This window comes from Dipteris shenzhenensis, chromosome 7 (genome assembly GCF_047967505.1).
Source record: "Dipteris shenzhenensis isolate YYH24624 ecotype China chromosome 7, Dip_SZ_1.0, whole genome shotgun sequence".
Taxonomy (NCBI): domain Eukaryota; kingdom Viridiplantae; phylum Streptophyta; class Polypodiopsida; order Gleicheniales; family Dipteridaceae; genus Dipteris; species Dipteris shenzhenensis.
The window spans coordinates 4,033,786-4,053,343 of NC_141602.1; the positions used below are offsets into that span (position 1 = coordinate 4,033,786).

Below are 19,558 nucleotides of genomic sequence, written 5' to 3' on the forward strand. Positions count from 1 at the left end.
TTGTTACATTACTGAACACTAAATATGTAGCAAGATGCAAATGATAAAATTCTTAGGCTGAGCAGAAGGTAGGTAAGTGCCCATGACCATAATAACAGTAACTTATGTCCTACTTGATTATGCAAAATTTTAATTTTGAGTTTTGGATTGCAAGCATACATGTGAACCTTTCCTAAAAGCTTAAAGGATGAGGTTTGTGTCTGCCAAATATTTGTTTTTGAATTCTTCTCACCCCTAAGGATCAACACTTTCACTGCCTGTGGAGCTGCACGCGCGCCCAGGAAGTGTGGAGGTGGACTTTCGGGCTTCTTGCTCGTGCAGCACCAGAGCTAGGAGTGATCACTTGGGGCGCGTTCTGTTGGTGCAGCACCGCACCTGGTCTTCATCACTTGTTCGAGGCATGCCAGCAGGACCCCACTTTCCTTATCACACAGGGGACGTGGGGGCCGCTCGAGGGTATCCCACAGCACCTAGCAGAGGCTGATACAGGAGTTCGGGAGAGGCAGCCAGTCTGGGAGATTATCAGCAGCATTACAGGATGGCACATCTGGACCTCGCGCTGCGCGCAGATCCTCGGTGGCACCTCCTTATCGACTGCCCAGATCATGGCGGAGATTTGGAGTGAGATTATTCATACCCTCAGAGGCCAGTGGGACCAGATTCAGGGAGACTCCCGGGCCGGTCAGGAGAAGCGGAGACGCTTCCTCCAGGCTTGGGACACACAGAGCCTCTTCTTCGAGCAGACTACGCAGGGCCTTCGGTGGCACTACTCACCACCCCGATGGCTGTTCATTCACACTCAGCATATCCCTCCGTGAGAGTATGATCTATTATGCTACCTTTTGGGCTGCGTCCGGTTTGTGAACGCAGCCCGTCAGCTATAAGCTGACCTCTTGTATCTTGTTCTCGAAGTAATATAATTAGCACTGTTTTTTCGGAAAAAAAAAAAAAGGATCAACACTTTTTCTTGACATAAGACTTCGAATGGCCAAGCATACTGCAGGGAATATGCACCATATCACGGCCATTCTGTCTTCCAACCTGCTTGCCGTAAGTAAACCCAAAAGGCTTTGTGCTTGAAATGGCACAACCAAGATGACAAGCGTGATTTATTGCTTCCTTTTATTCAGATTTAAAGATGGAGTTGCAGACAAAGAAGCCGAGGGGAATACAGAGCCCTTGGAAGAAGCAATCATTTCAGAACCATCTCTAGTCCGGCTTGTGAAAGTCAAAGAAGAAGCACTCAACTCCAAGCGAAAGGGGCATGGATTTGCCAAGAAAGAAGGACATTATAAGTACCGGATGGGAAACTTCTTTAAGTGTATCTACAGACATAATGTTGCTTCTTAGAAACAGAGATGTCAAGAGCTTTGTCATTCCAAAAAATTCGCACCAAGAATATTGATATGATCGAGAATGGCACCAAATCGAAAGGACTCGGGTGCGTTGATCATAGCAAGAGGATTATTGCATAGCAGTGGCATGGAAAATGCCTGGATGGAATAATCAATCCCAAAATTAGAAAGAAGGGCCTATGGCTGCCCAGTGCTCTTAAAGAGCAGGAAACACCAAGAAAAAGAAGGGCCTATGGCTGCCTAGTGCTCTTAAAGAGCAAGAAACGCCAAGAAAAAGAAGGGCCTATGAATGCCCAATGCTCTTAAAGAGCAGGAAACACAAAAGAAAAGCAAGAATCTGCATGCGGAAAGCAAGTGTTTTAGATGCAAAAAGAGGGGCGTGTGGCTGCCTAGTGCCCTAGAAGGCTAGTCGGCCAAAAGGAGTAGAGAATGCCACAAGACTAATCTAAGTCGATGATCGGAAGTGATCGAATTCCAAGAACCACTTTAGGTGAAACAGATGGAGGAGACCCTCCAAAAAGAACAGACTCTGTACTGAGAGGCAAGTTTATCCACCGGTATCTTGCCAAGTACCAGAACTGTCAAGCAATGGATGCCAAGAGAGGCAAGTTTATCTGTGGGTATCTTGCCAAGTACCAGAACTGTTAGGCAATGGATGCCAAGAGAGGAGGTATCCCCAAGTTTTATAGCTGTATCATGAAGCTTTCCAGTTGAGGACAACTGATTAGAAGCCGAGGGGATGTCACTAATTGGTATTTCTCCCAAGAAATAAAGAAGAGTCTTTACCATATTGACAATGGTCAAAGAAAATTGACTTTGGTTCACTAGAATAAGTTTTACTACTTTTACTTTTGCTTTGCATTGGTAAAAGAGAACTGTGGGGACACCCACAAGGGACTAGGATTAGTCCAAGACCTAGGAATTCATGCATTTCGTTAACCTCTAATGGGCTACTTGTTTGTGCAATGTGTAGAACCTAAGAGTGCAAAAAGAACCCAAGAGTGGGAAGAAAAGCACAAAAGCCAGGTCCCACGAGGCCTAAAAGCATGGACAAGGGGGGCACCTCTTTAAAAGGAGGGCCCACGAGATAAAAAAAAGCACCAAAAACACCAGATTTTTAAAAAAAGCCTAAAAAGCTTGGTTTTTTTGCGTAAAAGTAGCTTTTAGAAAGCAGGCCCTAGCTTTTTGCTAGGCCTAGTCTATAAAAGAAAAGACCCAGGCCTCCCAGATTCATTCAAGAGTTGTCCTCAGCTTCATGCTCTTTTTAGAGCCATTTGTAAAGTATTATTCTATTGCAATAAAGACCTTCGGTGGAGTCCAGCCCTTATTTCTTGGCCCTAGTGTTGTGTGCCCTATGTCTCCTCCTTCTCTCCCTATGTTCTATCGCGAAGAATCTTTGAGATAAGTGCTGCAATTCTCATTTTCAGATTTCAGTTTGTGTTCTCCAGGTGCTATCGCAAAGTTCTTGTGAAATATTGCAAAAATATTGCGTGGAAGTAGCAATCTATGTTCCTTCTCTCCCTTTGTCAGCTCGTTTTGATTCCCGTAAGAAATCTACTGTTGCTCCTCATCAGGTGAAGCTATTGGATGCTGCTTTTCCCTGTTATCTATGAAAGTCGAAATCTATCTTGGTGATTATCTACTGCGAATCAAAGATCCAAGCTGTGTTTCTACCAGCAGCAGTGATTCATTTTTAGGGTTTCAAAGCTGAATACAGATTCATTTTAGGGTTTTTGGTCCGGTTTCAACAGTTGCAAGGACCATGTTGATGATGGTCATCCTTGCAATTGGAGCAAAAGTTTCCTTGTAGTCGAATCCTTTTGCTTGTGTGTCTCCCTTGGCAGCTAGTCTACTTTACCTTGAAGGCCCATTTAGTTCCAATAACCTTACTCCTTGCACACTTGGCCAACCATGTCCCAAGTGCGATTGCGGAGAATGGTCAAACTATGTTTTCATTACTTCCTCCCCAATTTTGGTCACGGAGCATAATCCACCAAGTTGACTTGGTCTTCCTAATCTACGATAAAATATCATAGAGGCACTTGATTCATTTGTAGATGTTCTTATGATGATGGCATAGTTCTACTGACGATACACCATGGTCAAAAAATTTTATGTATGTTGTTGTACTAAGATGCATTCCATTGAAAAGAACCTTCAAATAAATATTAAAATTTGAGAAGTGATGCACCAAAAGTGGATCTTTTGAGTGCCTTTCTATTGCATTGCATACTTTGTGTCTTCTACCAACTGAAACAGGTTCCTTGGAAACCCTGCTCTAGGTTGTGGTCAATGTCATGACAAAGCCTTGGTAGCTGCAAGACTCAAGTAGCTTGCTCAACACAAGCCATGCTCAATCCTTGTCTAGGTTCTTACCCACCAAGACTAACTGCTCCCAAATACCTTCATCTTGTTGAAGCTCTCTTCTAACTTTACTAACTAGAGTTGGGTTTGAAGGTTCAATATCCTCATGCATATGTTAGCCTCAATCTTTCTAGATTGTCCATGTAGCATGGGCACTATGTGCAAAATGGATCAATGGAATCACATTGTCTCTTATAGTCTCGATCAAAACTGAGAATGCAACTTCGTCCTACTCTTCCCATTCCTCATGGGATTGCTGCCCATTGCCTGCAGATTCCTCCTTAATACAGCAGCAATGCTTGCCCTAGGTAGCCTTCATGATAATACTAATGTAGATCATCCCTCAAGAGTTGTGGTGTGGCTATAGTCTTCTCAAGAGAAACCACTTGGCTCTAATACAATGTGAAAAACATTACCATGCACACATGCACAAAGAGCAGAACTAAGTTATTCACACACTTGGGAGTGAAAGAGCATCTTTGAAAGACGGAAGGGTCTATGAGACTTTAAAAAACCAGATAAAATAAAATCTACGGAGTGGGGCCACTAAAGCAAGCATCCACCTCCCAAGGCTGATTTGCAAGACAAGAATACCATTTGAGAGATACACCACACTATCATTGCAGGAAAGTCTACGAATGCAAAGGATAGAAAGGGACAGAGATCACCATCACTTGCTCTTCCACCTAGCTGACCATCTGAGTGACAGAACCTATATATGCTGTCTATGGGACCAACTCTGTCCAACTTAGGATAGAAGAGACGATATCGGCCGGCAGTGGCTTTGGATCTAGTAAGGACTATCACCATACAGGAAGGAAATCAATAATAGAGCATTGATGGAGCTCAGCCTCATCAATCTATCTGGGGCCCTCTCTCCTCCTCTATAGTCACCGAGAGGTAGTTCGTCATCTAACAAGCGCTAGTGTCACTCCAGTGGTCTATCTCCCCAAGTCAAATAGTAAAGAGGGATGTCTATGGTTCTCATGTGAGGTCAACTTAAACGCAAGTCTATCATGTCCTCCTCTTTGGGTCCCGACTGTGTCATGTCCCTTCTTGCCCTTGGCTCAAGTCACGGAAACAAAGTCTATGATTGTCCTCTGGCTGTACTCTGACATGCCCTCCTAGTCTCTCTTGTGCAATCGTAGGAGTTTCTCTCCGTGTCATTGGGCCTCGAGAAGGAAAGTCCCCACATGCCACTAAACAAAATGGGCCAGAGATCTCTGAGTGGTCCAAATTTTCTCTTGAATATACAATGATGCCGTCTACTAATTTCATAATACATATGGCATCTGAATGCGTGTTGCTCTATCTCAACCTCATGCATCTCACATAATGTGCAGATTTGTTACTCACAATGGTTGCCCTCTGTCCGTCCTATCTCAATACGTAGTCGATGAGAGATACAACTGCCCTTGCCCAATCGAGATCCTCAATGCATGTGGGAGATAGATCCAAGTATAGCTAGGGGGCTCGATAAAACCCTTCTCTGAGATTTGCAACCAATGATCTCTCTAGAAGTTGGGTTGTACCAAAAGCTCATGGAGTGCTAGCCACGTCTTGTATGTGTGGAGTTGTAGGGAGTCCTCTCTGATGACTTAACTAACCTCGTCGTAGGTGAGCAGAGTGCATGAGACCTCAAGGCTATCCTGCAACGGTGGCAATATGTCCATATGGATTCCATGCCTACTAAGCATCTACGTATCCTAGCATACCAACTCCTCTAATCCCCCTCTATCTCTAGTGCCATAGACAAGGTCAACGCCAGCAATAATCGTAAAACATTTTACTAAATGTTAAGTATCATGAAGCACTCATTTGCCAATATCCATATGAAGTCAATAGAAGAATAAGAAAAGCAAAGTAGGATACAGAAACATACATGAAAATTAGACTTAACCATCAGAATGTCAAATCTAGCTCATTTTGGCATAGAGATTTCACTTGAGCATGCAAACAGACCTACACATAAATGTCCATGAAGTTTCTTCCAGCATCTGAGCACGAGAATGCTTTCAAGCTAGAAAGAATAGGCTAGCAAAAGGAAATGTCCTAGCCTATTATCACTTTAGAAAAACTGCAAGAAATTAGGTCAGAGGATTTTCTTTTTTTTTTTTGGGGGGGGGGGGGGTTCAGTTTCAAGTCTATCCACAAACATACCTGATTTGTGCCGATAAGATAAAGATGGAAGACAGTAAGTCCTCCTACAAACCAAACAGCAATAAATGAGTATACCATCAGAACTATAGAGGCTGGAGACTTAGCCATTGCCTGCCAAACAGTACGAGTATTTCCTGTTTGTTGATCCCCTTCCATAAGAAATTTAATGTACAAAGCCGACATTGCAAAAACGTAGATGCAAAGAAGGGTTGATGCAGATATAAACATGAAGAAGAAGTGGTAATTTCGCTGCATTGCACAAAACATAAGCTGTCAAAATAAACCAATACACTTTTCTGTGAGAAAAACATTTAGAACATTTCATAAATGTCCTACATTCAAACAACTGCACTTAAAATAAACTATTTAACTATAGAATTACTAAGAAACTCCATTAAACAACCATGGTAAGTAACATGGCAGACTGCTAACGAAGCACTCATTGATGGGACTCTGTTAAATGAGCAAAAGCAAAGAAGGCATTGTTACAGATAGGTAAATACTTCCACCAGATGAGGTAGCAGGTCAGTTTCCTAAGTCCTTTTAACACAGAATATCTACCTCATTTTTGGACAAATGGCACAGCAACCAGAATGAATAAAAGAGTTCACAGTTTGCAAATCCAAAGCCATACCTGTCAGCAAACTATTTTACCCTACTATAAACAAAAACCAGAAAATAACATCATATGTATGTGCACGTGCACACACACACACACACACACACACACACTTGCGCGCGTGCATATAATGCTATGATGGGACAGGTTCAATGTGTAGTGCTGCTCAAACTCTGCCCCTACTTCTAGAGCATTGATGCCTCTATCAAAAGGGCTCCAAGAGAGGAGTCCTTTTCAAGACAGGAAGGGGAAGCCAGGTTCCTAGTGGTGTAAGGGCCAAGCACGGCTGCATGCGGACCCAACCTCAAATCTGTCATCGTGTTGGGGGGGGGACCACCCCTGCATGCAGACCCAATATCAAACCTGTCGTTGCGTGGAGGTGCGCCCCACCACTGCTCTCCACAGCTTTATGGACCTATAGCTTGTCCTCACGGGAAAGGGAAATCCAGATGGTTGGGGTGTCAAGGGCGCTACCATGTGAGCCCCTTTGTCCAAAAACTAACTAGTCACTTGCTGAATCCAAGCCCCTAGTCAAAACAAGAACTAACACTTACTAGATTGTAGAGGGAGAAGGTACATACACATGTGTGCGTGTAGTACATACATACATACATACATACATACATGTATGTGTATGTATGTACATTTCATACATTCATACATGTGTGTGAGTGTGTGTGTGTGTGTGTGTGTGTGAATGGTGGTGTGTGAGTGGTGGAGATGGAGGGCTCTCCACCCTCCCTTTCGCCCGTACAATACCCTGCTTGCAGCCTTATGCCTCGACTTTGTGATCCCCTCTGCCTCTTCCGTACCCCCCTGCACCCCCCGTTCGTACAAAATTTGCCCTCAGCTGTACGGATTTCGGCATCCGTACAGCCTTTTCTCTCTTCCATACAGTCCCTATGCTACTCCGTACCTATTTCCTCGTCTGCTCAGCCCGTTTTCTCCCCTGTCCACCCGTCATACTCTGCTGTACAGGACCCCCCTGCATCCGTACTGCTTCCATTGTCTCCGGATTCCAGTCCTTTGCTGCCCGTACCATTTTTGCAGCCTCTTGCAGCCCTAAAGTTACCTTTTGTGCAGCCTCCCTGCTCCGGCCTGCTTTCAGCCTCTTCTAAGGATCTTCCTTCCTTCACTTTCTTCAGTTCCTTTTGCCTCTACTCCGATTGCTCCGGTCTCCTCTCCGTTCCCTGAGCTTTCCTTTTCTTCTTCCTCTCTTTCCAGCTCCCCTTCTCCTATCCTTCAGTACGCTCGGAAGAAGAAAAGGGATTCTCTTTCTCCATCTCCTTTGGAAGGGGGGAAGGCTGCCAAATTCGATTCTTCTGCCTTCCCTTCTTCTTCGCTTCAACAAGATCTCTTTCGTCAACTGTGTACTGACTCAGTTACCTCATCTTCTGCTGCTGGATTTTCCTTACGGAAAACTCTTTCCCCTGAATCTTTTCTTCAGAGCATTCGCCAAGAACAACTTGGTGTTTGCCTTTATTTTATGGGAAGAGTTATGACGGTGGCTTCTTTGCAAGCCTGGTCTTCAGCTGCCTTGGGGTGCTGGACAGATTACTTCGTTTGTGCTCATGGGCAAGGGCTTTTATTTTGCACATTGTGCCTCTATGGACACTGTTTTTCACTTGCTCACTTTGGAAGGAGTTCATGGAGCAGGTCACTTTGCAGTTGTCATGCCTTGGGATCCTCTTTTTGATCCAACACGCTCCCTCCTCCACTTCTGTCCCGTCTGGGTTACTCTCAGAGACTTACCCGTTCTGCTTCTTCAGCATGTCTCTTCTATTGCAACTCTGCTTGGCAGTGTTCTTTTTATTCTGAAGCAGGATTTTTTGGTTGCAAGCAGAGATATTCAGGTATGTGTTCTTTGGGATATGGAGCAACTCATACCTTCATGCCTCGAACTGGATTTTGGATTTTCGCATCCTCTCCGGATTCCTCTTCGTTTTGCCTCCTTTCCCAATGCCCGTTATAAATGTCGCCAACTTGGCCATTTTGCCAGAGCATGCCCCTCTTCTTCTTCTTCAGTGCATCTTCGCAGGCCAAGACACCAGCTAAGAACTCTGGCATTGGTTTGACTTGGGTTGCAGTCACTGCCAATCGTACCCTCTTCCCAGAAGATGATGTTATTGTTATATTGCTCCTCATGCTGATTCCTCTTCTCAGGGCAGAGGACCAGATATTAAGGTGGAGATGCAGACATAGTCAGTTTGTTTATTGCTGTACATAACTGTCCCATAGCTATAAATATGCTTGACCACATCAAATGTGTTACACTCAATGTACAGGGTTTGTGTAATCATAGAAAGTGGAAACTTGTGTGGATGTATATCAGACAATTCCAGCCAGACATAGTGGCTTTGCAGGAACATAACCAGCACATGTTTGCTGGTCACACATGACATTTTGCTGGTTATGATATTTTATGTGCTCGGGAGCACTCTTTCGCTTGAGTGGCTTTTTTGGTGAGGCATGATCTTCAGCTTGTTGTTGCTCTCAATGATCACCATGGTAGATGGATTATAATGCAATGTCCATTTCAAGGAGAAATATTTGAATTTGCATCGGTTTATGCCCCTCAATCTTCCAATGGTCAAGCATTGATTTGGGATGCCATGCATAATTATCCGTGGAGACACTATACATTCATCTGTGGTGATTTCAACAATGCTCCGCAACCAGGAGATAATACCTCGGGCCACACTCATATGTTGGCTTCTGAATAGCAGGCATGGTCTGATTTTTTGGTTCAACTGCGTTTGGTGGATCTCTGGAAGGAATTACAGCCCACACTCCCAGGCTATACCTTTCAACACAATGCTCAATCTTCCTATCAGGCACGCCTAGACAGATGGTATCAGGTTGATCATGCCTTCATGTATTTTGATCATGCACCTCTTTGGTTGAGGCTCTCCATGCATGATTTTCCTGATGACAGATTGCCTTGTAGAAGGATTTTGTTGGTGAATAATAGTTATCTGGAACATGCTGATTTTAAAGCTATGGTCTCTAATGCAATTCAGCCTCTCTCTTCTCATATGCTTTTTGATCTGGATTATGCATGGCAAGCTTTTGTTGCTCGAATGCAAGCTGTGATTCGGGATTATGGTAAATCATTTATGCGCGCCACACGGGAGACTGTTGTGCATGCTAAACTCACTTGCCAGAATCTGACTAAGCTTAGTCAACTTCGGCCTTTGTCTTCAGATGAAAGCATGCACTTATGTCAAGCCAAATTCTGTCTCCAATCAAATGATCGAAGAAAACTTGCTAAATGGGAAACCCGATCTCGACAAAAGGCCTTTTTGGATAAAGGCTCCTCTTCGAAGCATTTCTTCAAAAGCTTGCATTACAAACAACAAGCTGCAAATATTTGTCACGTTCGGATGCCTCATGGTTCTTGGTCTTCATCTCGCTCTGAACTTGCTGATTTTTGTGTGCAACACTTCTCCTCTCATTTTGGGCATGTGGACCTTCCTTCTCCTGAGATTTTGTCTGACTTTTATAGCATGGCCATCCAATTCTTTCTCAAGCTCAAGAACTTCCTTTCACCGAGAGGGAATTGTCAGATAATTAATCACAAGCCGTTTCTTACCCCTCTTTTGCTCAGAATGTTTATTGACGTAAAAGGCGACGACAGCCCATTCGGAGCGAGAGTTGGAGATGAGGCCCATTTTGAGAAGTTCCTAGATTTCCTGATTGCACAGGACTCTATCTTGCTGTGTAAACCCGTTGTGTAAACCTGTACGGACTTCCTTTGAAGGGCTTGGAGCCGTCACGAAGGGATAGAGACACTTCATGCTGAAATATATGTTTGAAAGCAAGAGGAGACTCACTGCTGCAATCCTGGATGAATCGTTCTTGCATCTGCTGGAGGGAAGACAGAAGATGTAAAGTATGCGTAGACGTGCGCAAACTCTTCTGCTCATTAGCCTGGGTGGATTTGAATGTAAAAGCTCCCTTTGACAAGAAGCGCAACATGTGGTATGTAGATGATCGATACTCTAGAGAAATAGGCCTAGCATTACAAAGGGATGCCAAGAGGGGTCAAAAGATTAAGGTCCTTTAAAAGGACACTTGGCATAAAAAAGAGTCCACATGGCATGCACTGGGATGCACTGGGCATGGGGGAGATTTCTAGAGAGAGGGCTCCACATCGAACCAAGAAGAGAGAAGGGATTCTGGGGAGAGAGTTCACGTACGGGAGCTCGCTAGAGATCATGTCTAGTTAAACCCTGTGGTAGATGGAAATCTCCAGGATGGGATGGCCTCACTGTTGAATTTTTTCTTGCTTTCTGGGATAGCCTCAAATCCCCTTTGTTGCAAATGGCTAATTCAGCTTGGGGAAAATCAGCAAATACCCGTCATGGAAAAAGGAACTAGTCAAGCTCCTTCCTAAGAAGCAGATTTCTGATTTTATCAATGATTGGAGACCAATCACGCTCATGCCAGTGATTTACAAGATCATAGCTAAAATGTTTGTTGATCATATCAAAGGCTATCTACATGATGGGCCGCATCCTTCTCAATATGGCTTTGTTCCTCGTAGGCATATCATGGACAATATTGCCAATGCTTATGTTGGAATTAAATATGCCAAGTACACGCAGCAGGATGCTTTGCTCTTACAGATTGACATTGCCAAAGCTTTTGACACAGTTCAATGGAAATTCATCTCCCAAACAATGCGATCCTTGGGCTTTGGAATAAAAATGCAGCAGGTTATTTATTGACTCTATAGGGATAGCAATACTGCTTGTATTCTTTCTAGAGACATCTTTGAAGAATGGACTCTTCATAGTTCGGTTCGTCAGGGCTGTCCCCTTAGTGCCTTACTGTATGCCATTGCTACTCATACTATGGTGCAATACATTGATCATCTAGTGGCTATAGATTCTCTCCACGGTTTGAACTAGATGAAAATCACAGCATGGTTGCGCAAGCCTATGCTGATGATTCTTTCTTTACTCCAAGGAATACTCAGCCTCATCTTTCTGCTTTGATGCAAGCCCTTTCAGTTTGTGATTTGGCAACTGGCCTTCATGTTAACTTTCAAAAGTCTAAGCTGCTCCCTTTGCATATTAAAGACTGGCACAGTCTCGTATGGCCAAGGGAGATCATCCCACCCACTCAATTAGTTCGACACCTTGGTTATCCTTTGGGCTGGGGACTTACTCGTTGACAGCAAATTGATTGGGTTCTAATCAAGCTCAGGAAAAAGCTTAAATATTGAAAATTGGCAACTTAGCCTTTACATGTTCGTCTCCGAAGTGCAGTTCATTCTTGTGGCGTACATTCAATTTTATTTGCCTTTGATCATGTTCACCAAGGCAGATCTTGATTCCTTTATGTCTGTCATTATGGAAATCTTTTGGCGTTCCAAACATGGCAAAAAAAGTCTCAGACTGCTTTCAGTGCACCGAATTTCTTCCTTTAAAATGCATGGAAGATTGAATATCACTAATATCCAAGTGCCATCCTAGCTCACAGGGGGAAAATGTTGCTGCAATTACTGAAAGGTGATCAGCCCTGGGCTCTCATGATTCAATCTTTGGTCACACATATCAGTACTTTGTGTGTGTGTGTACATATACATTTTACATACATACATAAGAGAGAGAGAGAGAGAAAGAAAGAAAGAAAGAAAGTGTATTATTGTCCACTAAAGGCCAAAATGGGCCCATGGGACATCAAGAACTCTGCATACAAGATAGCACAAAATCAACGTGCCACAAAGAAGAGGCATCGTCGAATATCACCTAAGTGCTACGCAATACAATGCAAGTGAAAGTACATAATGTCAAATCTGAGCCTAAATACAAAGTAAACTAGATGCAAGGAAACCGCCCCTGGGTGCAAAATGGGGGGATGAGTACAATATGCCAATGCAAAGATACAAGTCCAGGTGTCACGGAGTCTGAGAACCAAAATAATACTGGAAATCCTGTCCATCGACCCTGCCTCCTGCTATGAGAGTACAAATCTGAGCAAAGGTGAGGTGAGCGGCTGGTGGGGAGAGAGAGAGAGAGAGAGAGAAAGAGAGATAGATAGATAGATATTAACGTCTCTACATGGCTGCCCTATGGTCTCCAACTTGCTTCTTGATTGGAAGCATATTCTGTCTCACCTTGAATGGCATGATCAACAATCTCTGATGGGTAACTACTTGTGGGCTGAAAGCATTCACTGGTCAAAAAAAATTTCAGCCTCCGCTTGCTTTACAAGAACCTCATCATTCCTACTTTATTTCTTTTAAAGGGATCAATATTGTTGCTGATGTTATTCATGATGATAGGTCTATGCTTCCCTTTTCTCTGGCAGCCACATAGTATGGTTTGGGTTCTCATTATCGTGCTTTGTGGCAGCAAATCACTTGTATGCTTTTCCCTATGGTTCCGATTCCCCCTTTGGAACTCCAAGATCGATTAGCGGATTGGACTTTGATCGTCCTTTGAGGCTATCTCAGATTATTGTGCCTACTTTATACAAAATCCTTTTGCCTCAACCCTGGGTTCAAGGAAAGGGGTAATTCTATTTGGCGAATGCATCGGCCAGTTAAGTGGTGGAGAAAAGGACTTTGGCAACTTTGGGCTTACAAGGTTCCACTTCGATAACAAGTTTTTTTGCTTCTAGGAATTTTTCCATCTGGATAGTTGCTGGCCCATAGGCATATTGCTCCTGCTCTATGTCATCAGTGTCTGATTTCTCAGGAGACTGTGTCTCATTGATTTTGGCATTGCCCGTCTTCTCGACAGTTTTTGGATTCTCTTCGATAGAGGCTACGAGCGAGATTCCCGACTCTTCTCTTTGGGAAATTTTTCTCGCTCTTTGGTTTTCATCAACAACGACCGGAGTTTCATCTTTTCTTTATTTGGGCTCGTTATTGGGCACTTTGGACTTTATGGACAGACCGCAATTGTAAAGTCTTTAGTGTCCCAATTTTTCTTTATTTGCTTCTTTAAACGCTCTCTGCAACAATCTTTCTTTGATTGCTTGCAGACTCGCCAAATAGATCAGGATGTATATTTGGCTTATACTGAGATCTTCAATTGATGTATTTTCTAGCGCCTCTTTTCTGAGGTGACTATTCTTGTAATATAATCAATCAAAGCTCACTTTTAAAAAAAAGTGTGTGTGTGTGTGTTTGAGCATATCCTACTTTGGGATGCTCATATCCTACTTTGGGATGCTCATCTTGTAATATAAAAGCAACAATATTTTCACCAAAAAAAAAAAAAAAAAACTGTGCGTCTGTGATGGGTTGGCGGCTGGTCTTCATGTGAATTTCAAGAAATCTAAGCTATTGCCATTGCATTCTAAAGAGTGGCATACTCTTTTATGGCCGGGGGAAATTGTTCCAACCAATCAGATGGTTCGTCATTTGGGCTATCCTTTGGCTTGGTCGATTACTCGTCGCCAACAAGCTGACTGGGTATTAGCAAAACTTTAAAAAAAGCTTGAATATTGGAAGCTGCAACATGGCCTCTACATGTCAGGTTACAAATTGTTCAATCGATTATGGTGGCTTATATTCAGTTTTACTTACCTCTGATAATTTTCAGCAAGGCAAAACTTTCTTATTTTATGTCCACTGTTCCGGAAACCTTTTGGCGTTCAAAACATGGCAAAAAGGGTTTGAGATTACTCTCGCTACAGCATCTCTATTCGCCAAAAATGCACGGGGGATATCCTTAACATTCAAGTGCATATTCTTGCCCACAAGGGAAAAATGATGCTACAGTTCTTGCAAGGGTCTTAGCCTTGGGCTGCTATGGCACGCCATTTTCTTTTACAGCTCACCACTCCTCCTTTTGGATATTGGCAGCCTACACAATGGGATTTCATTTTGGGTTGTGTTGATGGCAAGACCAAAGGATGTCCCTTGGTCCTATTATTGGATTGGAAGCATGTCCTCTCTCATTTGGAATGACATGGTCGGGATTCTTTACAAGAAACTCTCTTAGAGCAAAAAGCGTACATTGGTTGAAGGCTTTTGTCCCTCCATTGATAGTGCAAGAGCCTAGATACTCATATTTCCTTAGCTTGAAGGGGATCCACTCAGTTGTAGATGTTATCCCTGATGATGGGATTCCCCTTTCTTTTGCTACGGCGGCTGCAAAATTTGGCCTTGGTATGCATTACAGATTCATGTGGCAAACTATTACTAGAATGCTTTAGCCTTTTCAGCTCATTCTACCTTTAGAGCTTGAAGACCGCCTTTAGAACGTTACACTTTCTTCTCCAGGATCATCTTGTCGCCCTTTGAAGCTGTCACATATTACTATCTCTTCTTTATATAAAGTGCTACTGCCTCCACCATGGGTTTCTCACACAGCGAATCAGGTTTGGCGAATGAATCCCGCTGCCAAGTGGTGGCGGAAGAGATTGAGACAAATTTGGAATTTTGAAATTCCGCTCCGACAACAGGTCTTTTTGTGGCGAGTTTTGTTGGGAGTTCTTCCATCTGGGCAACTTTTGGCACACAGGAATATTGCTCCAACTGTTTGTCTCAGATGTTTGGCTCTAGACTGTGCCTCATCTCCTTTGGCATTGCTCCCATACTCGTGATTTTTTGCACTTCCTTTGACCTATATGCATCATTATTTACATAACTACTTGTGTGTTTATCCCTTGCATGTTGTTGCCTTAATTCTCATACAGATTAAGGAGTCCACTTTCCACCAAAAACAATACAAAACACAATACGTGCAAAAACGTGGTTTAATTAAACTAATCAACCTACGGGAAAACAAAACAATTTCAACCCCCGAACTGGTTTAATACAGTCACACATAATGAATACACAAAATTTCACCCAAAAAAAATATGTGTGTGTGTGTGTGTGTGTTTTCCCACAGTTTTTTATTTTTCATAATAGTCTGTTTTCTAGGCTATTCTCATTGTAAAAAGTATTTCTTATTATAAATTCAGTAATTTCATCCAAAAAAAAAATGTGTGTGTGTGTGTATTTTTGGCTTACCAGCTTTTTTGGGATAGCTATCTTGTAATATGAAGCCTTCAAAGTTTTCACTAAAAAGTGTGTGTACGCATGCGTGCACGCTCTTGGTGTTGATATTGGGCTCTTTGGTCATTCTATCGTGCAACTACCATTCGACCCTATGAGCACTCTGTTGAGTGCGGGAAGCAATGGAAATGGAAAGGAATGCAAGGGAGCATACAATAAGTTGAAGGAACACAAAGTACTTGCAAATGGATAATGAGAAAGTACAAAGGGGTGGCCTATATAGCCCCGAAGTCAACCATATGGTTAACCAATGAAGTCAACCTAAGGGTTGACTGAGTCCTAAGACTAGCCTACAAGGCCATACCCGGGCTAAGAGCTAACAGACCGCCCTCCATGGTATGGCTGAAGTATCTTGGATATATCTCAAGTATACCTGGAAACTATATCATGGTTGCACATATTCATCCAAGATGTATATAGCAACCTATGATAATACAAGGAGATCAAAATCACGTAACAAATGGTGCCAAGTGTAAGGCATGTCAAAAAGCCTCAAACTTGGGCCATGGTAGAGCCTTTGTGAAGAGATTTGCATGTCTCCAGCTGACAGTCGCTACATAATGATAATGAACCCAATGTGCTTTGTGCGCACATGAAACACAAGGTTTCTCACAATAACCAAAGCACTCTGGCTGTCAGTGTAGATAACAATAGAAGCTGGCTGGCTGATGTCAAGACCTGTGAGTAGCTTACGGAGCCAGACACACTCTACTGTAGCTATGAAGGTTTCCCTATGTTCAGCTTCACAACTGGAAGTAGCAGCTGTAGGCTGCTTCTTATTGAACCATGAAATGCATGAAGATCCAAGCATGAAACAGTTAACACTGTCGGACACTCTCGTGTCATAACCTGCTGCCCAATCACAGTCCTTGAAAGCATGAAAGACCAGTCGAGACTCGTCACCATAGAACAGTCACAAATTTTGTGGGGCCTTCAAGTAACAGAAGACATGCTTTACTACTTGCCAATGCTGTGTACTAGGCATGTGCATGTACCTTCTCAACTGGGAGACACCATTTTGAAGATCAGGCAGGGTATGACATAAATAAATAAGGCAGCCCAGAACCTGCTGATAAAGGGTGGCATCAAATGGTGCACGCCCATCCTCAGACGAGAAATTGGCTTGCAATCTTTCAAACTGGAAGCAGTCTAAGACATGGTTGTAAGACACGTTAAGACACGACACGTTAGACACGCTTCAGACACGAGTGTCTAAAGTGTCTTAAAGATAAGACACGTAAGACACGCCATTGTGGTTATAATAATAAATATTTAATTAATATATGTATAAGTATACAAATGTACAACTTGCTAGCATAGCTAGCTGCTAGATTCTAGAAGTACAATAAGCTACACTTAAATAATGCAAGAAGAAACAATGCACTTGTACAATGTAGTTAAGAGTCAAGACTCGTCACTCAAGACTTAAAAGTTAAAGTTAAGACTCACGACTGAAGAGCTCGCAAGTTTTGAGTACTAAAAGGTTTAAACTAACAATTGAATCGTGTCACATGTGACATGAATGAAAACTCCATCTCGATACATATAATTGAAAGAAAGCTTTCGACTCTCAAGACTCAATCTCTAAAGATTCATCCTAATCTGAATCTATGAGGTCACTCCCACTGCTAGATCCAAAGTCACCATCAATGATAGCATGGCTAAGTCAAACTCAATGTGTGTTGTCACTCCTCACCCACCAAAAAAAAAAAAAAAAAAACACACTAGAGTGTCTAAAGGTGTCTTAAGATAAGACACGTGTCTTAAGTGTCTTAAGTGTCTTATCATAAGACACGAGTGTCTTAACAACCATGGTCTAAGAGCTGTCCAATGTACTTGGACTGACTTATTATTATACTCCCTTCAACATATGCAAGTTGGATGCCCAAGTAATAGTGCAACCAGCCCATATCTGTCATGGCAAAAGATTTTTGCAAAGCTGCCTTGAAATTTGCAATTTTCTGCAAGTCTCGCCTAGTGATAAGCATGTCATCCACATATAGAATCAAAATCAGAAACTCTGATTCACTCTTCTCTGGACATAAAGAGTAGCCTCCGTAGGGTTGTTTTGAAACCCAAGGCACGGCAAAAAAGGATGTATCTTGGCATACCATGCCCGTGGTGTGTGTATATGTAAATGTACACACACACACGCGCGCTTTTATTTTGGGGGTGAAATCTAGTAAAGATTTTAATACAAGAATCAGTCCCAAAAGTGGGGGCCTCTAGTTACAAGGATCAGAAGATATCCTTATATGACAAGAAAGCAATACAATCTAAATCCCACACACGCAAACAATCATAAAGCGATTGCCATAGAGATGCTCGGAAGAACTGACACTTAGCAAGAGCGGGATCAGCGATGGTTGCGGTCCTTCCATAAAGTCCATAGAGCCCAATAACGAACCCCTAGTAAAAAAGAAGATCAAAACCTTGCCTGTCCGGATGAAAGTCAAACCACCAAAAATGTTTTCCAAAAGAAGCACTAGGGAAACAAGCCCGAAGCCATTGTTGCAACAGAAGCAAGAAATCATGTTAGTCAGGGCAATGCCAGAAGAGATGAGGCATAGACTCCCTCAAGGACAGACTCGTCTACACGTGGCAGGTGCAATGTGACGACGAGCTAGTAGCTATCCAAAAGGAAGAATCCCAATCAAAACTCACTATACAAAGATTTTTTGCCGAAGAGGGAATCTTGAATCCCATATATGCTGCGATCTTTTCCGCCACCATCGAGGAGCGCGCCCTATAGACCATGTATGATTAGCATGAGAAGAAACCAAGGAGGAGGCAGCAAAACCTTTTAAAGAGATGCAACCTTGATGTCAACTAGCAATAGCCCACAACAAAAATGCTTTTCCGAACAAAGAAACCAATCTTTCAGGAAATCATCAATCTCAAGACAAAGAATTGGCTGAAAATCCCGGAGCATCTAAGATAGTAAATGCCATAATGGTCTATAGTGCTGTCCCAAAGTATATTGTCTTACTGCTGCTGGAAAAGAGATGACCATACCAATAGGATCAATCACATCATTCACCTGTGAAATTCCTTTAGAGCAAATAAAGTAAGAACAATGGGGTTCCTGCAAAGCCAAAGAAGGTGAGAACACCTTCAACCAATGAAGGTTCTCAAACCGCAAGTAGTACCCTGCAAGTGTATCTCTCCCATTCCATTTAAGGTGGGAAAGTATGTGCTTCCAATCAAAAAGTAAGCACGTGTATATATATGTACACACACACCACACACACACATTCTTTCTTTTTTTGATGAAAACCAAATACTTATATTAACAGAAGCTGTCTCCAAGAAGGAGACCAATTACATCTTTAGAAAACTTGCAAATATGCCAGGTACTAAGAGTAATCCAACTGGCCCACATGGAGGAAAAAAGAGAACTCGTTTAGAGAAGGATCACCAAAAACCCAATGGTTTCGGTCCTTACAAAGAGTCCATAGGGCCCAATAGCAAACCTAGGAAAGAAAAGATCATATCCCTGCTGGTCATCGTGTAATCTAAAAAGCCAAAATGGCCTGCCAAAGATAGCCTCTAAAAGGCGAGCCTGCAAGATCTTTTCCATAAATCTCGCGAATCTGGACAATGCCAAAATAAATGAGCCACCGATTCTTGAGTAGCTAAGCAGCGATGACACGTGGCTGGCCCGATATGCCTTCGAGCCAAGAGTATGCTAAAGGGAAGAACACCCACAATTATCCTCCAAAGAAAAACATGTTGGCAAAGAGGGAGTTGGCAATTCTAGAGTTGACATAGTCTACCCCTCCATCCCCTTGCATTGCGCCTCATAGGCTACACATGGTTTGCCTGGGTTGTAATCCAGGGGAGAGGCAACAAAACCTTGTATATACTGGAGAGAATTCAAAGGAAGAGAATGCCGAGCAGTACATCAGAAATTCTGAAATCTATGCCATCCGTGGAGCTAAGTATGATGTCACCCACTCCACACACTGAATAGGAAGAATTGTTTGTACAAGTCGCCCTCTTTCCAACGGGTAGTGCATGCAGAGATGCAAAAAATGG

General features: G+C 42.8%; 1 protein-coding gene across 2 annotated transcripts in view; it reads right to left on the minus strand.

Moving 5' to 3' along the window:
* Nucleotides 1–19,558, minus strand: part of LOC147899838 (protein S-acyltransferase 8-like) — a 118,436-nt gene that overhangs the window by 1,889 nt on the left and 96,989 nt on the right. For both annotated transcript variants that reach the window (XM_087376712.1, XM_087376711.1), the window contains one exon: nucleotides 5,880–6,128. In XM_087376712.1, coding sequence (XP_087232838.1) covers nucleotides 5,880–6,128 — 249 coding nt within the window. The remainder of the gene's footprint in view (nucleotides 1–5,879; nucleotides 6,129–19,558) is intronic.